Here is a 23,752-nt window from a genome sequence, read left to right on the forward strand (position 1 = left end):
CCACAATTTTACTCATTAATGATATACGACAAATCAATTTATATAATTTTTCAGGCATCTGCTGCTTCATAGCAAAGATAAAGTGGGTTGCTGGAGGTGCCCAACTTGTAATCAAGTCTTCCTTAGACCAAAGTTCCTAATACGACATCTTAATGATCATGTAGTGTCGTACAGCTGTTCCGTATGCAATAGATCTTTTTCCAAGAAAAGTAAATTAAGATCTCATCAAAAGTCTCATGAACCAGCCGAAGTAAGAAAAAGGTAAGAACATTTTTGTTTCGTTAAAAAAGAATTAGGTAACATACGTGACTTGGTTCTTAAATAATAAAGTTACCTCTGCTTATTTAAATGGTACTTGTAGGGAGATTTGGTCGTCCGTATATTGTAAAATTTGAATCACCTCTGTGTATTCGATACATTCAAGTGGAATGTTTATAATGTTTCTAACGTTATAATGTTTATAATGTTTATAATGTTCATGTTTATAATATTTAAGGTGTAACGACCACTAAATGTGTATTACTGTGAAAAACACCAGTTTGTAATTAGCTTAATACTTGTTCTGCATATTTTATATGTCGTTATAGCCCTCAGTACGTATATTTATATAATCTAGTTTACTGTTTTATCAAAATCCATCTAAACACTTCATTTAAATATTACCTTTTTTTTTTATTGTAGTACGTAATAAATTAAACATTTACACACTTTTAAATATTGTACATGTATATATCACAAGATGGATTCTCTATATATTATATGTTTTTCCGTTGCTATGACGACTTACAAAAGATGTCATATCACTATCACAACAGAACATCAATCATAATAACAGAAAAGAAATTACATCTATTTCTCTTTATATTTTCTTTTTCTTCCTTTTGAACAGCTTGTGCACATTTTAAAAGCACATTTTGCCCGTAAATACAAGTTATTGCATAAAAATTACACAATACCGTTACAAAGGATATCAGAAAATGTTTTGCTGAAAGATTTTATTCGTGTCCTGGGAGCTAACGATATTTTTGCTTAGCTTGCTTTTGCTTTGAAAACTAAATGCATGAAAGCTCGTCGGGATCGTAATACCGCAAATTATGGATGCATTAAAATATCAAATAATACTTTCGATAAAGTGAATACTTTCAAATATATAAGATCAGTATTAACAGACCAAAATTATATTCAGGAAGAAATTAAATGTAGACTAAAAGTAGGGAATTCGTGTTATTATTCAGTTCAAAATCTTTTGTCGTCGCGAATTCTGTCGAGGAATTTGAAACTGAAAATATATAAAACGATAATCATGCCTGTTGTTCTGTATGGTTGCGAAACATGATCGCTTACTCTGAGAGAAGAACGTAGACTGAAAGTATTTGAGAACGGGAATGGGGAATGGCGGAAACTTCGTAACGAGGAACTACATAATTTATATGGTTAACCAACATTGTTAGGGTCGTCAAGTCTAGGAGGCTTAGATGGGCAGGTCATGTAGCTAGAATGGAAGAAAGTAGAAACGCTTTCAAAGTCTTGACTGGAAGACCAATCGGAAAACGACCATTAGGAAGACCTAGGCGCAGATGGGAGGACAATATTAAGATGGATCTCACAGAGATTGGAATACAAAGTAGAAACTGGATCCAATTGGCTAAGGATAGAAGTCAATAGAGAGCTTTTGTGAACTCGGCATTGAATTTCCGGGTTACATAGGTCATAGAGTTAGTTACTTTTCCTTTTATTGCGTTTTCTTTAATGTTTTTATTTGGTCGTACGGTTTTACGTTTCGCTGTTTCGTTTTAATGATATTTTATTTATTTTTATTTGGCCTTATGCCACTCAAGTTTTCATGCTTGAATAATCAAACTTATTTAAACAATGAGAAAACTGCAGTACTTTACCTTAGTGACTGGAGTTTCTGAAATATGCCAATCATTTCGATGTCTTACTTATCTGCCGACATCATCTTCTGGGTCACAATACCTTGTAGTTTCGAAATGAGTTTCTTAATTTTTACATATGCAATATTCTAATTTCTTCACCAAATTAGTAAACTTAAGTCCTAAGAAATCAGAAAATTATAAGTGAAGGAACTCGTTTAGAAAGCTCAAGCTACTGTAGCCCAGAAAAAGATGTCAGCGGATAAGTAACACATCAAAATAATAGAGATATAATAGAATTCGTATTCGCTAAGGTAAAATACTGTAGTTTCTTATTATTTGTAATTTTAACTTTCGGGTTTTTATTTGGGAAATCATTCTTTAAGCTAGTGCTGTCCAGAGATAACATGGGTCAATGAAAACTTGACTCTTGACCCACTAACCCACTACTCACCGTGACCCAGGACCCTCTTAATGCATGACCCACTGTGACTCGTTCTGATCCACCACCTACCATGACCAACTTCGACCCATCACTAACCATGGCCCACTCTGACCCATCATCCACCAAAACACATCGTCATCAACTCTGACCCATGATTCACGCCCTCCTTTCAGCTGAATAAAAAGTTTACACTTGTAATAAAACAAGGTTGTGAAATTATCACTAATCGGAGTTTGAATTTCTACTGTCAATCGCTCAAGCACTGCTATATTACTATACCGGGGGATCTAACCTTTACGATATAAAATGGTAAAGTATTTGTTATGGGCCATATTACAATGAATTTCTATTTAATTATCATATATAATTATTTCCTTGTTGAATTACAGATACGTTTCATTTTCAAATAGGATGGAATTCGAAAGTCTCAAATCAAGGTAAAATAGGCCAATAAAAAAAAAGAAAGAAAAAAATGTAAAATTTTCGACTTGTCTCGAAAGCCATGTATTAAGTCCTATTGCTACTATTACAATTACAAATATCAATATCCAAAAGGTATCTTTTTTTTCTTTTTAACTGAGATATATCAGAAAACAAATGGAAAAGGAAGAAAAATGGAGGCCTTGAAAGTAAAAGATAGACAAATTCATTAGTGTTCAAAAGATGCTGTCTACAGTGCGCTGAACAGAGTGGGTGGGTGGGTCGTAGTGGATCACAGTATCACAGTGGGTAGTGGGTTGCAGTGGGTCTCGTCCTGTTGACCTACTGACCCACTCATAAATCTTGACCCACGATCCACTAACTCACTCTATCTCCGGTGCTGCCCTCGAACTTTTATTTCTTATTATTACTTTAACTTTTTAACACCTTTCCTTTACTTCTAACGAGACTGTGTCTCCTAGAGTCAAGTGCTAGTCAGGTCTATGTCGTGATGAAGAAAAATGTCCTTGTTACTAAGTGTTAATAACCTCTCCAATCAATCATTCCGTTAACGAGGAAGAACAAGGATAAAGGCATCTAAATTATATTAAAATAAACCAGAAGAGTTGAGTGAAATTTTTTCTCAGCTCCGGGTTTCAATGACATTGTTTCAAATAGTTTTAGATTTATAAAATGTCAAAACCATCTACTTCGTTTGTAATAATTGCGTATGTTGTTCTATGAATCAGTAACTCTTTACGATCCTATGTTGAATCTCGTTCGACATAATGATTTTCTTGTCCTGTTCTGATGTCGGAAAACGTACGATATGTGTTTCTGTTGCCTTTGTTCGCCCGTTCGGCTGTGGAAGCCTATCCACCTACCTCTTTCCCGCTCAAAATAAATAATAGTTGAGAGTATACGAGTAGCAAAATAAATTTGGTTGAAAAAGGTTGACATAATTTATTAGAACTCTTTTCGAGGTAGTTTAGATCCGTATTTAATACAAAATCAATAGCTACACTTATTTCATTTAAAAATTGTTCCAGTGAAACAATATTTATATAATTTCAATGCTACTATTGATTTATCGTTTTCAGGTTTGAGTGTAAGTTTTGCCCAACTCGCTGTGATACGTCATCTGGCCTTCAAGTTCACTTGCGCATTCACACTGGCGAACGTCCATATGAATGCGAACAGTGTCAGAAGAGCTTTAAAAGGCTTCAGGTACATTTATACTTTCTCAATCTTTCAGAGAAGAAATTAAATTTGTCTTAGTTTACAGTGTATAAGATGACATTTGTGTTTTATGAAAGAAATTGATAGGATGAGAATGTGGGAGGAAACAGGAGAACCCCGAAAAATCCACAGATAAACTTGCACGGCATAGGATCGAATTAGGCACCCTTCGCACCGGAGGTGAACGCTACCACTAACCGTAAGGGGGCACGGTGACTCAGTGATAGAGCGTTCACCTACGGTGCTTGGAGTCCCTGGTTCGATCCCAGCTCGCGCCGTGTGGACTTTGTGGTAGACAAACACTGTGCTTGTGGGTTTTCTCGGGATTCTCCCGTTTCCTTCCACTTTCTTCATTCCACTCATCTCTCAACATCACCGTCTCTTTTAGCCTAACCGGCATAATCGTGGAACGTAAAACTTAAAGATTTCATTTTCATTTTTGTTACCACTAAGCCACTGTGTCCCCTATACGAGGTGTGATCAAAAAATACGATGAATAATTTCATTGGAAACAAAGTAATAAGCTTACATAAAATTTGATTTAATCTCCTTCAAAGTACTATCCGTGACTAGCAATGCACTTATCCCAACGTTGAATCCATGACTGGAAGGGCGCTCAGCTGCTCTGTCGTGGTCTTCTCAATGTAAGGAATGGTGTCAAAACGTTTTCCTTTAAGCACGGTTTTAATTTCCGGGAGAAGCCAGAAGTCGTATGGTGCTAAATTTGGTGAGTAAGGTGGATGTGGACAGACAGGAACTCTCTTTCCGGCCAAAAACTTCCGGATCAAAAGCAGGGTGTGGCACAGCCATTTGCCCATTTAATCGGCGGTCAAAACGCTTTTCATGGACCCATACGAGATGTTTAATTCTTCGGAAAGCTCTCGAATAGCCATTCGCCTGTTTGAACAAATCATTTGTGCCACTTTATGCACGTTTTCGTCTGTTTTTAACATTGAAGGACTTCTCGATCGTTTCTCTATTTCAACCGACTCCTTTCCACTTTTGAATTGCTTATACCATTTGTAAACAATCTTCAATGCCACCACTTCATTGTCATACACGGATTTTGAGATTTCGTGAGTTTCTTTGCAGCTTAGAAGAAAACTTAATGTTGGCGTGCGAGAGACCCTCTTAACACGTCCTCACTCTTCTGCTTCTGGAAATCAAATAACATGTCACAACTCGTTCAAACTGGACACTGACTCTAACAAAGGTTTATGCCATCGGGCTTACTAGTTGAAATGAACACAATATTGATAGATGACACTGTGTAACTACATTCACTGTCCTTTTTGATCACGCAATGGTCATAAAAACTTCAACTCCATGTTAGAAACTAGCTATTATGTTAAAAACTAGCTGTCCTTTTCTCATTTCTCTCTGAAGTATTGTTTCTTGTTAAAAATCAGAAATGTAGTAGATAGTAGTTTTCTTCGTTATTTTTATGCTATAATAGGAAAAGATAGCACTAAATCTTAAGACAAGTAAATGGCTTTAGTAGTAAGTTAATATTTTTATTTTAGCAAATCTATATATTTATATCTATTCATATTTTATATACGGTATATAAAAATATGTCAGGAGCAATTTTAACCAAACTTGGTGCATATATGATTTACATTCTGAAAAAAAAATCCGTTTTGGGTAAGACACTCCTAGGGTTGCAAGGAGTTGACATGGAAAAATAATCGAAAACAACTGAAATTAGTGTCCATTCATAGTGCTCATGGTCGCTGAGATGAATAGCAAAGTTTCGATGTCGTTTAAGTGCAGGTTCAACCCCATTGGCATAGGGAGTGAGAAGGGGAGAAAATAAAATGACCGAGATTAGTGTAGAATCCATAGTTTTTGAGGCCGGAAAAGCGGCTGACCCGTTTGAAATTACTTTTAGGACATAGCTCACCACAAGCTGTGTTTTAGTATGCCATTTAATTAAAGGACATATTTTTAGGGGATAAGATGTTTCAAAATTTATGTCAAAAATGTTTTTATCATTATACTTTCATTGAAATACGTATCCGAAGGGGAAAGGGGATTCAAATATTGTCCATAAACCTATTCTTCCCGTGCGAAGAACGAACATTTCAGCTAATTTTGTAATAAAGAATAAACTGTTTACATTATTTTATGTTAAGTTTGATTTATCATTGACTATAATTTTCACGAGAGACGCTTACTACACCAAAAATATCAGGTCAAGAATAGTCATAGCCAAAGAAGCATTCAACAAAAAAAGATCAGTCTTATAGACTTAATGTTGGACTAAAGAAGAAGTTGATCAAGTGCTATAGATAGAGCACTGAACTGTATGGTTCAGAATCTTGGACATTATGGAAGTTAGAGAAGAAATATTTAGAGAGCTTCGCAATGTGGTGTTGGAGAAAGATGGAGAAGATAAAATGAAGGGTAAGGGGAAAAAACAAGGAATGTTCATTTATGTGCTTTATCGGGTGCTTTGTCCTATCTGTTGGTGACTCTTGGTACTATTTGACTGTATATGCCATGCATGCTTAGATGGAGAAATGTCCATGTAAAAAGGGGCAAAAGTTTAACTAACCTTATTCCTTTTACGCGGTTTTCAATATTAAAACACCGTTTTCTCGAAAATGCAGTTTTGTGACATTCCTTCTTTTTTCCTCTTACCCTTCAAATGGACAGAGTGTAAGAAATGAGGATGTTTTAAAACGGATAGTAGAGAAGAGGATGCATTTAGCCAGTATCCTTCGTAGGAAGGCCAATTGGATTAGACACATCTTGCGAAGAAATTGTCTTTTTCAAACCGCTATAGGAGAAAAGATAGAAGGAAAGCGAGGAATAGGAAGAAGAAGAACACAACTGATCGATGATTTGAAAAATAGAAGATAATATTGAGAGTTAAAAGAGGAAACTGGAGATCGAGAAATGTGAAAGAAACATTTGCAGGTCCAAATTTTAATAATAATAATAATAATAATAATAATAATAATAATAATAATAATAATAATAACTCATTAGTAGATGAAAACTTAGTAAAAGCTCATTAATCCCAGACCTGCCAACAAGCAGAATACTGAATAATTTTGGTTGATTAGCCTGCAACCTTCAACTGCTCAATTTTCAGATTTAGATTGAACACGAACTTGTTACATTTTCTTGCATGTTTTCTTTTTTATTGTGCAATAAAATACCCAAAATTATTATTAATTTGTTGTGTATCACATTAATGTAGGAGCACACTTTATTGAACGAGAAGTAAGTGATATTTAATAAGGTGATAGAAGAATATTTAATAAGTTCGTGTTTATCCACGTCTGAAAATTGACTAGACGAATGTTCAAGACCAATTAACCGAAATTGTAGTCAATGATAAATATAGTTCACGCAAAATTAAGGAACTACTTTATTCTTTCTTATACGTTGTTTTAGTATTGAAGTTTGATAATTCTTAGATAAGGCTACAAAACTCAAGATTGATGTTTAACCTTTATGGTATTAATGGGCAGGAAGAAATTCCTCGAACTCACAACCAGTTGTACTGTACACTGTGCTTTTCTGCATGAAAACGAAAGAAAAAGTCAGAAGAAATATAAGGAACTGTATTCTTCTCCATTTTTTCTCTACGGCTTATGGTTTATTTATAGAACTACAAATTTGAGTGGGTTCAACAAGCTTGCCCGTTAATAATGCATGTTACTTTTATCTGGCTTAAAATGCAATTAGACTAGCTCTCGATACCTGGGTAGTATTATCAGTAACGATATGAAATGTGAACTTGAAATAAAAGCAAGGATAGGAATGGCGGAAGAAGCCTTTAGGAGGAAGAAAATACTATTTTGTGGGACCTTGAACAAAGAGTTGAGAAAAAGACATAAAATGCTTCGTATGGAGTATTGTACTGTATTGGTCAGAAACGTGGACATTGGACAGAATTAGATAGGTCGAGCGGAAAATGAATGAGAAGGTGTTAGAAATGATGGCGGGGGAAGGGGGAGATACTGGCTGAGACATTGATTAAGAAGGAACTGTATTATGACGTTTTAGAGGGTATGGTGGCAAAAAAGAGGGAGAGGGCGAAGGAGATTACAATTAATGGACGATATCAAAACAGAAAAAAAAACATACGTGAAGACGAAGAGGTTAGCGGAAGACCGTGCAGCATGGAAGCTTCTCAGTTGCAGCAAGTGATCTGTCAATAAAGGCAGAATAATAATAATAATAATAATAATAATAATAATAATAATAATAATAATAATAATAATAATATAATAACAATAATAATAATAATAATGATGATGATGATGATGAAGAAGAAGTAGAAGTAGAAGTAGTAGTAGTAGTAGTAGTAGTAGTAGTAGTAGTAGTAAAGAAAGAAAAAGTATAACAATCCTAGTAAAATGCAAGCAGTGTCGTGATTGAACAAAAATGCCAGCACAAATCGTAGTACTCATGAAAAACCATGCCACAATTGTGTTTAATTCCTTTTGTTTATGAGGCCTAAGACCTATAGTAAATACTTGCCCTCTCAGTATCCTGATTTTTTACTACTACTACTACAATAATAATAATAATAATAATAGTTTAAAATATTTATTTACTTCATAAATAAAATAGACTTATTTAAATGTTGCGTCCTCGTTGAAATTCGGTAGTTTGATAATAAGTTTTACGAAACCTCTTGTATTTTTAATTTGAATATCTATCTACTTATCTGTACAACCAATATATATGTGTATATTTCAGGCTCTTAAGAAACACAAGAATAATGTTCACAAGGGGCCCAACTCAGTTTCCTATCCATGCACATTCTGCTCAGTGACATTCAACGATCGAGGAAATCTTATTCGACATATTCTTCGTGTTCACCAAGGATTGAAAAGGTTCATTTGTGGTATTTGTGGAGGGAAATATGGACAAAACCAAGATCTCCGACGACATTTGAGATTGAAACATTCAGTTTCTATTCCGCAAATTACTGGTAGGGATAAAAAGGGTGTTAATGAGGTGAGTATAAAATAAAAAAATTAGGCATTCAATTTGTTATAGTGTAATTGCTGATAGATGCTTCAGGATACATAATGGATAATTCAAATACAAAATTAGTGCTGATTTTGTATTCAGAAATGTTATTACTTCTTTTTCGTAATTTCGACAACAAATGACGTTAACAACAAAATTTCATAGACAACATGAAATTCTCTGTTTTGTAAGCATGCTAAGTGTGGATAGGTGGTGAAATGTTTTTATATGACTTGCTGTTCGCTGTTGTGTTGAAAGAACATAGTTGTTGAAATTTATGTAAATAGTTTTCTATCTTCATTAGTAGCATACTTCTATAAATACTTTTCTTATATATTATATAAGTGATTTAAAATTCAGTTTCCAAGAATACAAATCTATAATTGAAGATGTTTGAGGATCTGCCAACTATACAAAAAATGTATAGATTTCCGGGAGATTTTGTGTTCTGATGTTTCAACAATGTCCTACATGTAGATGGATAATCTAACTACCTACATATGTCTATGGCCTATGGAACCCGAGATTCAATGCCGCTCGCCAAAGCGGCATATTTTTATACCGCCCACCAAAGCTGTCCATTGACTTCTATTCTTAGCCGACTAGGTCCAGTTTGTTTTCCTATTTCTGCGAAATCCATCTTAATATTGTCCTCCCATCTGCGCTTAGGTCTTCCTAATGGTAGTTTTCCGATTGGACTTCTTGTTAAAACTTTTTAAAACTGTTTAGCGTTTCTACTTTCTTCCATTCTGGCTACATAACCTGCCCACCTGAATCTCTTAGACTTGATGATCATAACAATGCTTGGTGAGCGGTATAAATTGCTCAGTTTCTCGTTATGAAGTTTCCGTTATTCATCATTCCCGTTCTTCTGCATCAATACACCGAATATTCGTCTTAGGATCTTGTTCTGAAATATTTTCAGTCTACGTTCTTCCTTCAGAATAAGCGACTATGCTTCGCAACCATACAGAACAACAGGCATGATGTTCGTTTTATATATTGTAAACTGAAATCAGGGATTGAATTCAAGGGAGTCCCGAGGGGACTGAGGTTCTTCACCAGTTTTCTAGGAGAAGCCGCGGTCCTTCAAATCGGCACGTTAAAACTAAACGCTATTAATCTTAGATATTTACGTATAAAAATATGTATTTTGTACTAGTATTTTTAACAGCTTCATCACTTACGAGACATGTATCATTTTGTTGGTATAATTTTTTCTTGTGTTTCTTCCCTGAACGCCGGAAAAATAACGGAACAATTTTAAATTAAACAAAACGAATTAGTATTTTACCAATTGTAGTTCTTTTTATTCAAAATACATCCCTTCTGCATCAATACATCGCTGGGCATGTTCAACCAATGCTGGTATAGAGTTTTTAATGTCCTTTTTCGTAATTGGATGACCTTCGTCACAGCAAACTGGAAGTGTGTGACATTGTCATAAAATGTTCCTCTCATGGCCACTTTTAATTTTGGGAATAGGAAATAATGATACGGTGCATTGTCATGCAATAGACTAACTGCCTGGCGCACGATACTCAGGCCTTACGTTACAAACGCTGCTTAACACCCAGATAATATTCACCGCTCATTTCACTCACATGTTCTGCCAACTTATCGCGACTTTTGTTTATCGGTCCAAGGACTCACGTTTTGGGTCGTCTTCCAAGGACTCACGACTTCCCGAAATCACGTATACCACTCGAACACACGTGTACGAGATAAGTACTCGTGACCCGACCATACACTTGTACCATCATTTCAAATGTTTTGTGTAAATGTTTTACCTAGCTTGAAACAAAATTTATAATATTGGCTCTTTGCTCCATCATGTTTTTTGTGACGAGGTGACACCAGATACACTCACTTTTCTTGCTATAACTTGACTCTCCGTTAATCGGTTCTCACGATTGTGATCTTGTTTTATTGAGCACATATCCAACTTTCCGATGATATGTTGCTTCGATAGATGGAGATAGTTGTTATCTGTAAAGAAAAAAGTTCCGTTACTTTTCCGACCTGTAGTGCATTTAGTACATTTAATATTTAATACATGAAGTTCGGGATACGCTCTAGCGTCAAGATAACGTGCGATTTTCTCCCCACCGATAGCATTAGAATTTAATTCCTGGCTAAAACACTGTATTATCCTACATGGTGTAAAAATTTGTTTTTTTAAAGAAAGGTAGGTGACGAATTCTTTCCTGAATAAGATATAATGTCTTTATATTAGATGAGTTATTTTAGAAGTTAATACTGATTATTATTAATACCGATTATATGTTGTTCTAGATATATGTTTTGCCTCCTTTGGCCGATGTTGCTGAAGACAATCCAATGATGTCCCAAATTCAAAAAATAAAGTCGATTGTAGAAGAGGAGAAAAAGAAGTTTGAAGCCGCATCTGAGATATTGGCTAAAGCGAACAATATGGCTGCTACGTTGAAAGGTAGCACTAAAAGAAATAACAACAGTGATACAGCAATCCAGGAATCATCATCATCATCTGTGAATGCTTTAATTGAGAAAGAAATAGTCAATATTAAACTTGCAGCTCAAAATAACACGTTGTCTTCCGATGTTTGTAAAGATCCAAATGTCAATAACTCGACAAATGTTGTATCCATTCCAGTTTCTGTGTTCGTTGACCATTCTCAAACAGCAGCAATGAGCGGAGGAGTTGTAGCGCCAAAGTTAGTGTGTGAATTGTGTAAAGTTACCTTTATTTCCAATGCTGACTATGTGTCTCACGTGCAAAGAAGAAATCAACTAGTTTGTGGTCAATGTAAGCAAGGCTTTTGTACGGAAGAATTATTTCAGAAACATTCTCAAGCACATAGTGGACTCATTCTTAAGTGTAGTAGTTGCTACTTTGAGTGTTTTGATAGAAATCAAATTCAGGAGCACATGTTGGTAGCGCATGGGACACATTTACCAACAGAAGTAATTGTAAATATCCAGCAACAAGAGAAATCTCCTTCCACGTCTAGTCATGAAATGATTGTATTTTCTACAGGAAGTACTCCAACATCAAACACTTCGGTACCGTTTAATTCCAATACTCATGATCTAGGTATTAATCAATATGCAGATACTGCCGTAAAGATTGTGTCTAGTGATCTTCTTCCAAAACCTGCTAATGAAATACCTTCAGAAAATAACACGCTTGTTTCTAAACAAGCGTCTGCTAGCTTATTACCTCAAAATATCGTGCTAAACTCATCCCAAGCAGTCACAGTTTCATACAGCAATCCTAACGCAACAGTGAAAAATAGTTCACAGAACACAATAGTGGCGTTTCAGTCACCTGTCGTGCACAGTGCTTTCTCTACAGATTCACAAGGATCAACTGTTACACTAGCAAGTGATGCCACAGTGAATGATGGATGTGTAATTAATACTTCCTTCCAGTTTCCTAACAATGCAAATCAGCTTTCTGTGCCTCAGCAGCAGCAGCAACCTACTGTGTTTTCTGGGAACGTAACACAAGTGCAAACTCAGGAAATTCCTGGAGGAAATATAGTTAACGCAAACAATGTGCTTACACCGGACTTCAATTTCTATTCAATACAAGGTAACAGTAATGGGAATGTAAAATTGATATCAAACGATCCGTACAATACTGAAACTGCTCAGCTGACTACATCTCAACAATCAACTCAAAATGTAGATTTGTTGAAAGAAGAATCTACATCAACCGCTGCAACAAGGAAAAACTACAGGTAAGTACATTAATAGTAGAAGTAGTGGTGTAAGCATAGCTTATTATTTCGTTCTTTCTTTGAAGTCAAATGGTTAACATAGGTACCGTTGGCGTACGTGTTCTTGGATAAATGCATATAATTTTGAGTGTTCAAAGAGAATCGTGAGGAAATTTGGGAGCGAGCTACTTGAATTAAAAGATAATTTTAATTCCGAGTTGATATACAGGGTGTTTCAAAAGTCCCTTACCACCCCTTTCAAAATCCGTACGGATGTATTTATATTGAACTTGATGTAGGAAACATACAAAAGGGCTAGGGGCAAACCTTTTGGATGATGCTTCGCGGACGGCCACCGTCTTGAATTTCATTTTATTATTTCAGATGATAGGTGGGTCATGTGAAACATGACCTTAGGCTAAAATTTGCTCAGGATGTCAAATCTGAAATCAGATTTCATGTATCTTTATTTGGTGAGAAGTTATGGACAACGACAATTGATGTTTATCTGTTACACAATGTGCTTCACATGTGCTCCGTGCTGGTCATTGCACGTGTGCAGACGCCTCTCCTAATTGCTATGAACACGGAGCAGGGTAGCTGGAAATATTTGCTCACACATTTATGATACGGTGCTCAAGTAACGAAGATCACGAATTTTCACACAATACACCATAGCCTTAATGTGCTCCCAAAGGTAGAAGTCCATTGGAGTGAGGTCTGGTGCTCGGGCAGGCCATTCAACTGGCCCACGGTGACCAATCCATGCCCCAGGAAATTGTTCATCCAGTTACTGACGCACCCGAATGCCAAAGTAACATCAATGTGCCATTTTCCGACAGCAGACCTGGCAGTATCTGATTCTGTAACATCTCCAGGTATCGTTCCGCAGTTAAAATTTCATGAATGAAAAAAGGAGCACATTGTGTAACAGGTAAACATCAATTATCGTTGTCTATAACTTCTCACGAAATAAATATACATGAAATCTGATATCAGATTTGACATCCTGAACAAATTCTAGCCTAAGATCACATATCACATGACCCACTTATCGTTTGAAACAAAAAAAAAAAAAAAAAAAAAAAAAAAAATAAAAAAATAAAAAATAAAAAATAAATAAATAAATAAATTCAAGATGGCGGCCGTCCGCAAACCATCATCCAAAAGGTTTGCCCCTAGCCCTATTGTATATTTCCTACATCAAGTTTAATACATAAATACCTAGGTGCATCCGTACGGATTTTGAAAGGGGTGGTAAGGGACTTTTGAAACATCCTGTACTATGTACTGATCACCTATTATCAAGTTGAAGATTGCACCGTCTGCCTTGAGAAAATGACTGAAGGGGATTAAAAGGCCGCATTAATATTACTATTTATTGAATTTTTAATTATTTTAGTGTTTAATAATCATAACTATTTATTAAATGGTATAAAGTTTTCATTATTGGTAATACTTACTCGTAATATAAGAATATAATAAGACATTTATATTTACCCTTTGTTAGTGCGTTTTATGTATTTAATCTCCTATATTTCGATCTCTATTGATCCTTAGGTCTTCGTCTTGGGTAGTTGTCTTTGGAAAAGAAGCTCGAGCTACTTGTATGGAGTCGTAAGATTTCTTGCTTTTGTCCTGAATCTATATGATTTAAGAGATGATTTCATGAACAAAGATATAAGTGTGTAAACTTGTAAGCACTCTTTCCAGTCTTCAAAAAGATGCAAATGGAGCTCCAATGAGATACTAAAATGGAGGACTTTTTCGAAGGCTGACTCTTTACTCATTTAATCACCTCTTAAATCATACAGATTCAGAACAAAAACAAGAAATCTTACAACTCTTTAGTGTACTTCGTAAGTTGTACATTTTCATATTCAAGATAAAACTCCAGCCTGTAGTCCACATAAGGATTGAGGGTACTTTTCTTCTTTCTTCAAAACATAATCAGCTCAGACAAGAATCTCAAACTCTAGAGATCAATATATAAGAGTTGAAATAAATAAAACTCACTAAAAAGGGAAATATATCTATATAAATAAAATTGAAATAAAACTCAAATTGAAAGTGACTGTTTGTGACTTAGTAACTCTTGAACCACGGGACCAATCTCGAACAAATTTTCAACATATATGGGGTTCACGCCTGGAATGGTTTTCATTTCACTTTGACGGTATAACTTAGGGGAGGGTGAGGGAAGATATATATATATATATATATATATATATATATATAAATGATCGAAAATGACCGATATTAGTGCCGAATCCATAGTTTTTGGAGTCGCTGAGGTGAACAGTGACACTTCCGATGCCGTTTAAATCCAAATTTAGCCCCGCCATTTGAGGGAGGGGGAGAGATATATAAAAATCGAAAATGACAGTTATCAGAGAGCGCTTCAGTAATCGCTTCGTAGCGTACTGAAGACAAAAATACTTCAACATCAAATTGTACGATACAGTTTTGTTCTGGTGCTTATGATCCAGGTATTCAGGGACTTCTGTGAAAATAGCTTTTATCGGTCCTGTTTGAAAATTTACTAATGAACCACAGAAAAGATCCTACTTTCTATGCTTTAAATTATTCACTTCTATTCACCTTTTCTTTCTTATAGCCTTTTCCAAAATATAATTCAACTGACTTACCGAGAGATTCATCGTATTGAAGTTAGTTCCGAATGGTTTAGACGGAAACTTTTTCAGTAGGTAACAACTTCTTGCCTCACATTGTCCTCATATGCCACAATTTGTGTATTGACATTATAACAATTGTAGATAGTGAACAGAATATTTGAAAGCGTGTACGAGTTTTCTTCAAAAGTTCAAAAGAGAGAATGTTGCTTTCTTCCGTATTTACGCTAACAGCTGATATTCTCTAAATATGGGGGAAAATAATTAATTGCATTGAATACGCACTTGATATCGAAAAGAAACACTACTGGAAAAACAAGTTAGAATATTATTATTTATCATTTATATATAACAAGTGCGGAATTGTAAAGACACACCTTAATTCCCAACATTGCCAGTTCAAACTGTCAGTCTGTCAAATTATTCAACAACATGCGTTAATAGGAAAGATTTTTTTTAAAATCACTTCTAAAAATGAAATCTCCATCAACAAATTCTACAATACTACTAGTTTTTTTTTTTTTAAAAAAAAGACTAAATGACATGGATGAGTGTAAATCCTTATGCGTGGTTTTCGAGAAAATAAAAAAATGAATATTTTTGTAAATCTAAAAGTTGATGCTGTATGGTAACATCGACGCCTATTATTATAATGTAATGGTAGAGACGGTAGACGAGTTTGTTTATTTCCTTCATCTTTTTATTACAAAAGTTCTACACAAGTAATATGCTACAAATAAGTAGTTTCGTTTATACAATAGTTCTTTCTCTAAGAGTTGGGCCTCCTGCTCAAAAAAGCACAGAAGTCTTTGAGGTTGATGGTTAGGGAATCTTCTATCTGAAGCAGCGCGGAGGTGGGTTCGAATCTCCTGCCCGAGCAGCGCGGAGACGAAAAGAACCTCCTGCTCACTTGCCTAAGCATCGCAGAGATGAGGTTAGGGATTCTTTACTGCCCAGAGCAGCGCGAATAGGTAGGAGTGATTAACTGGAACTGATGTCTTCTTGGTCTGGATGTGCTCTTTTATAGCCATCCTTTGAAGGACAGCCTGTGGAGAGGTTGTCGGAGTCGTTCGTGATTCTCCGTGTCCTTCGTACTTCCTCGTAGATGACTTTGTCGGCTGTTTCAAGATTTTTGTGGAGAAGCATATGCTGTTGTAAATGAAAGGATATGAAAGGATATTGCATAAATATGAAAGGAATATGAAACTGATAATGAAGTATGTACTAATCTAACTTTCCATTATGACACTTACAAGGCGAGAGCTCCTTCTGGGCTGTGGTTAGCGCACACGCCTTCCGCGTGGTAGACTCAGGTTCGAATCCCGGCGGAAGCTCATGTGTTTCGAATCCCATGTTAAGCTGTAAGTCTATTCTCATACAGCCTCGCTGGGGAAGGAGACACCAACTAGCAAGGCAATAGCGTACAGTATGGTTAATGAATGGTTACCGAATTATGGTTTGATCTTAAACTTGAATTTCTGTTTAACTAAAATAGTACGTATATATGTGTTTATGTTCCAGCTTAACTCTAGAATGCTTGGAGTAATTTGAACAAAGCTTGGTCACACACAATTTACACTCTGTAAATAAAAAAATAAATAAAATTGGAGGTAACAAACCTCTAGCACTCCTGGGAAATTGGGAAGAGGGATGTGTAAAAATAATTCAGAAAAACCTATATTAGTGTCAAATTCATAGTTTTCGGTGTCACAAAGATGAATAGTGACTCTTTCGATGCCGTTTAAATCAGTTCAGGCTTCATCGGCCCTAGGGATGGGAAGGGCTGAAAAATAAAATGTCCAAATTAACTGAGATTCGTGTTCAGTTCATAGTTTTTGGAGTCAGAAGAACGGCTAACCTGTTTGTAATTACTTATGGAGCATAGTATCTCTGTGAAGTCGTTTTCTATCATATCACTTTGATTAAAAGCCGTGTTCTAAGGGGAGTAAGGGTCAAAATACAAAATATGCCCAAAATAGAATATCTCATGTTTTTTTTTTTTACATTTTCATTGAAATGTGTATGTTAAAAGGAGGGAAGGAAGACAGTTCAAATACTGTCTACAAATCTATTTTCCCCGTGCGAAGAATGGACACTTCAGCTAATGTTACTATCAAGGTATAAACTTCTCTTAATAATGTGGCTTCTTGATTAAGTCAGAGAATCTAATATCGGGTAATATTAATTGAGATTTGCAAATGCAGTGTGGATAATGAAGCCATGTTTACTAAGTTCCTGTATATGTTGCATCTCTAATCTTAATTCTCAATATATATATATACAGGGTAGTAGGTAACTCCACCAACAAACTTTGGGAGGTGATTCCTTATATGAAATGAAAGAAAAAAGTCCTAATAAACATGGGACGAAAAACGTTTCCTTTCAGAGTTATGAACCGCCGAAAATTCGAAAATTCACGTTTCGAAACGCTCTGCCTTAGAAACTGCAGGACCGATCCCAAACGGTTTAAGGAATTACAAAGGAACTAGTATATATAAGGTCTACCCTGAAAGTAATGTCAGTAAGTCTATTAAAAATCATTTATTGAATTTAAGGTTACAAGTGTTTAAAAATCTTCAAAATAGTCTCCTTTTGCGTCAATACATCGGCTCCAGCGGGACTTTCAGGTCTCGAATGCGTTGGGTAGTCCTCCTCCGGAATGTCTTTTAATGCTGCGGCGCAAGCTGCTTTGATATATATATACACAGAGTACGACAACTTGATATTGAGACTTTAACTGTAGAGAACATAGAAAGTGTTTTACCTTGGATCATTCAAAATACGACTCTCGTGTATCAATACATCATTGCGCCCTGGCTGTCAGTGCAAAGAAGTGTGGAGTTCTGTTGAAAAACTTTGTCATAGCTCTCTTGATGGCCATTACGTCATTAAAGTACGAACCTTTGAGTGTAGACTTGAGTTTAGGAAATAGAAAATAATCGCATGGGGCCAGATCTGGTGAATAGAGAGAGTGGGTATAACTTTTGGGACAAAAAAAGTTTTGCATAATCACTGTCTTGTGACTTGGTAAATTGTCATCAAGCAGATGCCACTGAACATTACTCCTGGTACTCGGTATCACACATGTGATGCGTTGCAGTAACTGCTTCAATTCTTCAAGGTAAAATGAGGCATTAACTGTCTCTCCCGTAGGCATAAATTCCTTATGCACAATGTGACCATCATATTCTAATGATACGAGGGTATACTTGCCTCAGTAATAAGCATAGGTAGTTGCGCTCATAGACATTGTCAGACACAATCACAAGAATTATTTAGGGCAAAAGAAATATTTCGATGAGATAAAGTTTATATGATCAAAAACTATTAGAATTAAGAGTACAAAAAAAAAAAAAAAAAAAAAAAAAAAAAGAACTTAGAGCTGAGGGCTCCGATTACAGGTTAAATAATAAAGGAAATGTTACACAATATGTATGTCCAAGATCCATCTGGTAAGCCATCTTCTTGGTTTCCCCTGCCTTCGCTATCCTGGATTCACTTCGTGTCCATATGGTCCCCATTTTCACCTGCTCCTCTATCCTGGCGCCGGTTGCTGGAGCTCTGCTGCTTCGTGGTACTGGAACCGCGAGAATGAGAGTGAGTCCTTGCTGGATTGGAAGAAGATCGCACTGGTCCTCCGTGCTGCCGCCTGGTGGCCGCTTTGTCAAATAGCCCAATTGACGATCGGCACGCGAAGAAGCAGACTGCCGTCCACAACAATGCCTTTACTATCGAAAAAAAAAAAAAGCTTGATTTTGAATTTAGACTGGCGCATATTGTGGCTTATAGAGAGAAGGAGACTTCCACTCTGTACTCTGACGTTTTGTTGACGGGTCATATTGATAAACCCTTGTCTCATCCCCAGAAACGATGTTCAGGAGGAAGTTAGGGTCCCTATTGGCGGTAGAAATCAGTTCTTTGCAGTGATCATCCCTGTCCCTTCCTTTTTTAAAAACAAAAGTGGATTTTTTTTGTCGAGACTTTTTCTTATTATTTTTAGTGAGGGAAATCATACTTTAGCACTCCGACACTAGATGATTCTTTTAAAATCTGAAAGAAACTTTCAAGTGACACTACGATATACTGCATAGCTGTACGTCGAAACAAAATCTACATTGGTAGCGCTATTGTTTTTGCTCACTATTAAGTCATGCAGCAAAAGTTCCATGGAACTCTTGTTTTGCACTTAACTATACCTATATAGATGTCAGGGGCGGATCCAGGACCGACTTCTGGGGGAGGGTTGTCATACTGCTACTTTTAAGGGCTCCAAACTTTGGGATGGGTTATATATAGAGACCGGATGTTTAGGCACTAAAAACCTGGAAAATAGGCAGGCAAATAGGCACTAAAAATTTAAAAAATAGGCAGTAAAATAGGCACTAAAATGTAACTCGAAATAATGAAGATAAATACTCAATATAATTAAAAAATAGATTCAAGTCATAGATAATGTTCAAAGACTATAGAAACATACTTTTTTCTTAGTATCTTCTTTTATATATAAAAACGAAGCTTGTTATGCATTCCATATGTACTGGGAGAACCTGAAAGATGTGCACATACGTCAAGAGGTGATTCATCACATCAAAAGAAGACAAAAAGTCCTTTTGCATGTTGTCGAATTCCACGTCGTGTAGGAGTGACAAGGTGGCGAACTTGGAATCCAAAATCAAATTCTGACAATTGGAACGAGACATAAAGGTGTGCACATACTTCGGGAGGTGATTCGTGACATTCAAGAGGACTTTTTGTCTTCTTTTCATGTCACGAATCACCTCTCGAAGTATGCGCACATCTTTCGGTTTCGTTCCAATTGTCAGGATTCGATTTTCGATTCCAAGTTGACACTCTGTCACTTGTACATGACACGGAATTAGACAAAATACATGAGGACTGTTTGTCTTCTTTTGATATAACTAATCACTTCCCGAAGTATATGCACATCTTTGAAGTTCACTCTGTATATATATTGCAACGTACCACGTGCTTGTGTTTACACTTAATATACATATATATGTGTGTGTATTATTTATGTTATATAAATTACATTTTTCCCAATGAAGGCTTAATTTGAAGAAAATGCATAGAATAGGCAACATTAGGCACTAAAGCAATTATTTAGGCAGTAAAGGTCGAAATAGGCAAAATAAAATTAGCTTAAATCGAAACTATAATCCTCCATATAAACTTTAAAACGTTATTTTTGATCATATCTTTAATATTAAAGAATAGGCATTTTGCCTAACATCCGGTCTCTAGTTATATATATATATATATATATATATATATATATATATATATATATATATATATAAAATAAGAAAGTTTCCTCTTCTGGGGGGGGGGCAATTTCCCCCCCCCTGGATCCGCCCCTGATAGATGTAGTATGTCATGATACAACACATACTTTCTGGAGCTTTAGCTTGTTTGTGTCATATAGTAGATTAAAATAAAACCCATAAATAATGTCGCTGAAGACTGCTGATAATTCCCATCGTACAAATTTCTTGGAAGATAGTGAGCTGTTGTTAACGTAAGATAAATGGCATGTATGTACTGGCCTGAAGAGACTGATTTTGTGTGTTGGTGCATGAAGACTGCATGTTGTCTGTGTTTATGAATATTCTGTTACTTTCTTACTATACTTTCTATTTGGTCCCACCCAGTGCGTAATTACTAGTCTCTTTATCCCGGAGCTTTAAGCTAGTTAGAGTTTCAGTGAAGTTTACCTTGTTCAGTAAATACCTATCTACACTTTGAACAGTAAATTCATAACTTAAAGTGTGCATATTTACGTACCTTTATGAAAATGAATTAAAAAAAAAAAATCTTCTGAGGAGCTCATATTTAAAGCAATTAAGACGAAATATTGCTAAGTATAAATCAGATTACACATTATAGCAAATAAGAATTTTATTATTCATTTAATAAATTAATAGTTTCACCAATGGCGTGTAAAATAATATTATAAAGTTAGTAAATTCAATGGTTATACAAGTGTACAAATTAACAGATTAGAAAATAAAAGAAATTACATAATATTAGCACAGCGTTAAACAATTACTCATTTTCCATTATACTGTAGTTTATTATGTATGTATGGTACTGTTAAATGAAAAGGTCCATTTCCATGTATAGACTTTATTACTGGCTAGAGCTATATATAATGACAATTGCTGTTGAGGCACGTATCCCACCTTGACACGAGATTATGAATGCTTTGGAAGAAGAACTCCTTGGATTGCTTATGGAGCTACTCTATCACAGCTTGCTGCACTTCTTCATCCGATCGATAGCAGCGCCCCCGGAGTTGTTTCTTGAGTGGCCCCAAAACGTGGAAATCACAGAGATTCAAGTTAGGACTATGCGCGGAGTGGTCTAGCACTTCCCACTTCCACGACGCCAAAAGATCCTTTGTTTATTTGGAATCTGAGGCCGGGCATTTTTTTTATCTATGCAAATATAAGTATAGATAGAACAATTTTGTTCTGTAAAACGTCAAAATTCACTACCAAAAATGTCTCTGGTCGGTTTTAGATGCTACCAAATCACAAACAAACCACGCTTCTATCACATGCATGAAAATTCGGCCCAATTCGAACCCAAATTCGCTCTTGAGAATGTTACTAAATTTTGTGGTTTGGGAAGGGAAAGGTCACGAAATTTCATTTTGGAACTTTAGTAGACACCCTGTAATACGTGCCCTATCGAGAAATCCATGTTTCAGAATCCTGCGGTACTTCCGCAACAATTTTTATAGAGGGAGTTTGGCTACGGGCATATAATTTGAAGTACTCACCAACTACCTCTATAAAAATTGTTGCGGAAGTATCAAAAGATTCTGAAACATGGATATTTGGATAGACCACATACTAGTTCATAAGTGAAGTCTTGACCCAACTTCGATAGGTCCCATAGAAGTTAAATTTTTCATGATTTCGGCGGCCTATAACTCTAAAAGGAAGCATTTATGCACCCAAGTTTGCCTTATCTTGGTGTTAGGAATCACCTCATATACACAGATGATGATCAGAAAAATGGAAACACCTGAACGAAATTGCAACTTACAAGATTAATATGGTGTCGGGCCACATTTCGCCTTCAGAACAGCATTAATGCGACGTGGGATGGAGGCATAGAGGTCGTGAATGGTAGCAAGTGGAATTTTACACCATTCCTTGTGCAGGGCATCGGCCGGTTCTGTGAGAGAGGATGGAGGTGGAAATCGTCGCCGGAGTCGTGTTTCCAAGACGGGTCACAGATGTTCAATTATGATAAGATCTGGGGATTGGGCGGGCCAGGGGAGGTGTTGAACTTCATCCCGATGTTCCTCAAACCACGTTGCAACAACGTCAGCTGTATGAATGGGTGCATTATCATCCTGGAAGATGGCGTCATTGTTCGGGAACAACATCAGGACCATAGGATGCAAGTGGTCTCCTAAAATTGCGACATAATCGTTGGCAGTGATTCGTCCGCTAAGTGTGACTATAGGACCCTATGAAAACCATGATATGGCGGCCCACAGCATCACCGAGCCGCCGCCATGTTTCACAATTGGGCGGAGACACTACAGATCATAAGCTTCTTTGGGCGTTCTCCACACTTAAACACGGCCCGTGGTTGGGAATAGGGTGAAGGGTGAAGGGTGACTCATCCGACCATATCACACGTTTCCAGTCCTCAACGGTCCAAGTTGCATGGTCGCGGCATCATTTGCGGCGTGCGAAATTGTTATGGTCCCTGATGAGCGGTTTGGCCCGTGCAACACGACCCCGTAAGTTCAAGTCATGTAATTCGCGGCGGACTGTGATTGTCGAAACAGGGTGGGGGAGGTGCTGATTGAGTTCCTCCGTCACTTGCTTCGCAGTGGCACGACGGTTCTGCGTGACAATGCGCTTTAATACTCGGCGTGACCTGTCACTCATGATTTTCTTCCGCCCACTGTTCCGCTTCCCCGATGTGGTTTTCCCGTGTGTTGTGTAGGCCGTCATCACCTTCGACACTGTTCCACGCGACACACCTAACACAGCCACTGCCGTCACACTCACTCCACATAACCGCGCACCAACAATTTGCCCTCTTTGAAAATCTGAGAGGTCACCCATTTTACAGTACCTCCGTCTGCTGCAGCCACTGGACACTAATGTTCCACTGCGTCTGACGTAGTATGGAGACCGACCTAACACACCACCACCAGCGCCACGACACCACTGCCAACCCATACATCTGACGTGTTGCCAACTACAGGTGTTTCCATTTCTCTGATCACCATCTGTATATATATATATATATATATATATATATATATATATATATATATATATATATATATACAGGGTGTTTCAGATAAAACGTCCAGTGCTTATAAATCCGAAACGGCTGAGAATAAAAAGATGAAACAAAAACTGAGATAGGAAAATGTCATAGGGCGCATCA

At 36.5% G+C, this 23,752-nt stretch overlaps 1 protein-coding gene across 5 annotated transcripts in view; it reads left to right on the plus strand.

Moving 5' to 3' along the window:
• Positions 1-23,752, plus strand: part of LOC145684150 (uncharacterized) — a 183,169-nt gene that overhangs the window by 97,082 nt on the left and 62,335 nt on the right. For all 5 annotated transcript variants that reach the window (XM_081756104.1, XM_081756103.1, XM_081756100.1 and 2 more), the window contains exons 5-8: positions 55-261; positions 3,840-3,966; positions 8,698-8,958; positions 11,269-12,698. In XM_081756104.1, coding sequence (XP_081612230.1) covers positions 55-261; positions 3,840-3,966; positions 8,698-8,958; positions 11,269-12,698 — 2,025 coding nt within the window. The remainder of the gene's footprint in view (positions 1-54; positions 262-3,839; positions 3,967-8,697; positions 8,959-11,268; positions 12,699-23,752) is intronic.

This window comes from Thermobia domestica, chromosome 4 (genome assembly GCF_964235325.1).
Source record: "Thermobia domestica chromosome 4, izTheDome1.hap1.1, whole genome shotgun sequence".
In the NCBI taxonomy this organism is placed as follows: Eukaryota; Metazoa; Arthropoda; class Insecta; order Zygentoma; family Lepismatidae; genus Thermobia; species Thermobia domestica.